The sequence below is a fragment of the Octopus bimaculoides genome, chromosome 6 (assembly GCF_046866305.1).
Source record: "Octopus bimaculoides isolate indiv1 chromosome 6, ASM4686630v1, whole genome shotgun sequence".
Lineage (NCBI taxonomy): Eukaryota > Metazoa > Mollusca > Cephalopoda > Octopoda > Octopodidae > Octopus > Octopus bimaculoides.
In genome coordinates, this window is record NC_142933.1 from 49,881,045 (window position 1) to 49,884,922 (window position 3,878).

The window sequence follows — 3,878 nt, forward strand, 5'->3', positions numbered from 1 at the left end:
GGTCCTGATAGGGTAGAAACTCAGGGTATTTCCAATGCAGTACTCAATCTGTGTTCGTGGCTATCTATACTCTGGAATTAGAGTTTCAAGGAAAATTGAAATTTCGCTGGTGAAGAACATTCAAGTACTACAGCTGCAAATCTAATGTGTGGGTCTAGTGAAGAGAAACATATAATCCAAATGATCGACAGAGAGAAAGCCATTATATATTTAATGGCAAGTTATAATTGTTTCGGTACCACTCTGTTTCTTACGACATTACACAAAAAAGTTCCGTGCGATAAGTTGCGTAATATTTATGGTTTTATACTTAAGCATGAAACTTCATCAGGCTTGAATCAAATGATGTGCTCTTACATTTAGCTTTAAGACTAGAGCTCAGAAACAATTGTAACCAGATATTATTAAACTCATTCGTTGTTTCATATTTGGATTTCTCTCTCTCACACACACACACACACACACACACACACACACACACACACACACACACACATACATACATACATACATACATATATACATACATACATACATACATACATACATACATACATACATACATATATACATACATACATACATAACTAGAAATGGCTCTGACGAAAGTAGCATTAATCTTTTTAGGTTGTACAATTTTTCTCAACTGATAAATAGACCGATTGAGTAAAACTATCAGTACTGTACCTTTAATGGCTACTGGAAATAACTGTAAGTCAAATTTACTCTAATAAAGGAAAATATGTAATGACCTTTATTCATATCTTGTCTTATATATATATCAGAATATTCAGGCTAAATTTGACAATCGTTTATGTTTTCTTTTTCCAGGAACAAGTTGATGTATTGGTGAACAGTCGACGGCGTCGAACAGTCTAAAGACTGAAGTTGTTGAGAAGAAATTAGCTGATGTAAAGGATGGATGCCATCTGAATATTGGAAAAGAGTTGCCGGTATCATGATGATTTACGCCGGATATCAAAATATTGTCGTCGAGAATGCTGCTCAATAGCCTGTGAATATTGTAAAGCTTGTATGACGTGAAATGGACAGCTGCAACGAAGACTACGAAGCCGTGACCAGCAGGTTTTTAGGTGTGTTGCCAGTAAGGGTAAGATGCCGCTCCATATCTTTGAAGAAAGCCTTAGGCTCAATTCAGACGGCTATGTGAAGCTGCTGGAGAGGGCTGCTGCTGGAAGGCCATATGTGTGTCAGCAGGATTTGGTTCTTTGCCATATCTCCGAAAAGAGTCAGAAGTGTTGTCGGAGAATTTCTAGCCTCCTAACTCTCCAGATTTTAATCCTTGGTGTACAGTTGAGAAAGACATCAACCGCTCTGCCTGCAACACCAAGGCTGAGCTGGTGTTCAAGGAGGTGTTCGCAGATCCTTCCAAGGACACAGTGAGTAACACATGCACCAGGCTCTGCAACGGTTTTGAGGCTGTAACGGAAGCTGAGGACGGCTACTTTGAGTAAACTGTTATCTCTCAGTCATAATCTGGTAGACATTTTTTTGATTTTTTAAAAATACTTTTGTTTTTGAATAGGATATTGTTTTGTTTTGTTTTTTTTCCTTTTATATAAACTGACAAAATTTAACTCGAACACCTTGTCTATACTGCAAAGCTCTTTACTCAACATTTAAAAACTTCTTTTGCATCTGAGCAAAGCTCCGGAGAGGACAAAACTATGAAAAGAAATAGATCTAGAATATATAAATATATACTTATGCTTTTACGTACTCATATTGTTTACAACTGTCAAACTTGAAGTAAATAAATCTAAATATAATGGCGCGTAAATTTGGGGTTAAAAAACTTTGGATAGAAAAGTGAACGTCAACAATACATACATGCACGTGCGCACAAACACACACACATAGAATATATATATATATATATATATATATATATATATATATATATATATATATATATATATTGGGTGTTCGGAAAGTAATTGCATCTTTCCAAGAAGGATATAAAAACGAATGTAAACTACGTTTATCTGAATAGAATGTAATCACCATCGTTTTCAACGACTGCAGCCCAACGGGCAAGTAGCATTTTTATGCGACATTCAAAGAAACTTATTATTTCTTTTCCTGAAAAAATATCTGGGAAACTGTTTTCAACTTCTCTGTTTCTGAATGGTTTACCTCTTATAAAGTGTTCTAGTGTTCCGAACAGATGGAAATCTTTAGGTGCTAAGTCAGGTGAGTATGGAGAATGTGGAAGAACTTCCGGTCCTAACGATCTTGTTTTGAAGAGTGTTGACGTGCAGTGTCATGCTGGATAATAACGCCTTTTCAGTTTATCAAAGCTAGCCACATTCGACGTAATTTTTCATTTACATGATCAAGTTGATGACAACAGACATCTGTATTGAATGTCCTTCCATGTTCAAGTAGCACGTAATGGACGATAATTTTCATATTCCACCGAGCAAGAATTTTTGTGGATGGTTTTGGTCTTAGAACTGGCCTCTCATTACATGATAACCAGTGTCTTTTTAGTTTTCTGTTGTAATGCAAAACCTATTTTTCATCAGCTGTAACAATGCGCTGCAGAAATGAAAGGTTGTTATTCCTGGTTAGAAGACTGCTGCAGATGGAACGTTGTCTTTGGTTCTCAAGCGTAAGCTCATGTGGAACCCAAATTCCTTCTTTGCATGTTTTTCCAATTTGCTTGAGATGTTCATGGATAGCTAAACATGAAACATTAAATTTTTGTGCCAAATATCTGGTCCTTTGACATGGATCTGATACAATGGTCGCATTCAAAAGATAGTCATTCAGAGTGGGTCGTCTTCCAGAACGTCGCTTGTCGGATATATCACAATCACCATCTTTAAACTTTTTAAACCACAACTGACATGTACGAGCTTTCGCTGCATCTGGATACACTTCATAAATGTTTTTCATTGCTTCTGTAGCAGTACTTTTCTTTCGAAACTCATACAGTAAGCAATGGCGAATTTGTTGTTTCATAAAGTTCTTATCCTCCATGGGTTTAATTCCCAAAATAACTATGAATGGCACACTACCGGATAGAAGAGGTGATATACTATTTCTAGACAATTCCCGCCCATTCGACCTTGGCTCTGGCGTGATTGGTTCATATTTCATAATGGTGAAAAACGCAATTAATTTCTGACACCCTCAGATATATATATATATATATATATATATATATATATATATATATATATATATATATATATATATATAGTGTGTGTTGAAGACAATTCATTTTACAGCGTATATGTAAATCTAGAGACAAAATCAAAGTTCGGAGAACTTTGTATTACAGAAAATCTTTGTTTTGTTTGCCACTGTAACTCAGTATCAAGCAAAAGAGAAGAAATAATTTCGAATTGTTGACAGATACTTACATTCTAACTCTTTCATGTCAAAAATATATAGTACAGGACAGCTGATTTTAAGCATTTAAATTATTAACTGTCTACTGTTTATCTAACTACTAACATGTAGGTGACCGAACTATCGAATAAATAGAAATGTATTTCAGATATGATTTTTACACATATATGAACATATCTCAAAACGTCTTTCGTACACACACAAGCGCACATGCATGCATACACGCGCACACACACACACACACACACACACACACACACACACACATATATATATATATATATATATATATATCATAAATGTAGAGAGAAAGAGAACTAGATAGATAGATAGATAGATAGATAGATAGATAGAAAGATAGATAGATAGATAGATACATACATGCATACATAGATGCACTCTTTATACATATATATTTATTTACGTGCATATATGTGCATACATATATGATTTATAAATATATACTTATGCATGTATGGATGCTTGTACATATTTAA

The 3,878-nt window shown here is 34.8% G+C and overlaps 1 protein-coding gene across 1 annotated transcript; it reads right to left on the bottom strand.

The window, feature by feature from the left end:
• Positions 1-2,535: 2,535 nt before the first annotated feature.
• LOC106876476 (histone-lysine N-methyltransferase SETMAR-like) lies at positions 2,536-3,126 on the bottom strand. Its single transcript, XM_014925039.1, has one exon. The coding sequence runs from the start codon at positions 3,124-3,126 to the stop codon at positions 2,536-2,538; it is 591 nt and encodes a 196-aa protein (XP_014780525.1).
• Between the last annotated feature and the right edge of the window lie 752 nt (positions 3,127-3,878).

Bases quoted from the DNA above. Each gene is read 5' to 3' on its own strand.
- LOC106876476 (XM_014925039.1), bottom strand. From the start codon at position 3,126: ATGAAATATGAACCAATCACGCCAGAGCCAAGGTCGAATGGGCGGGAA.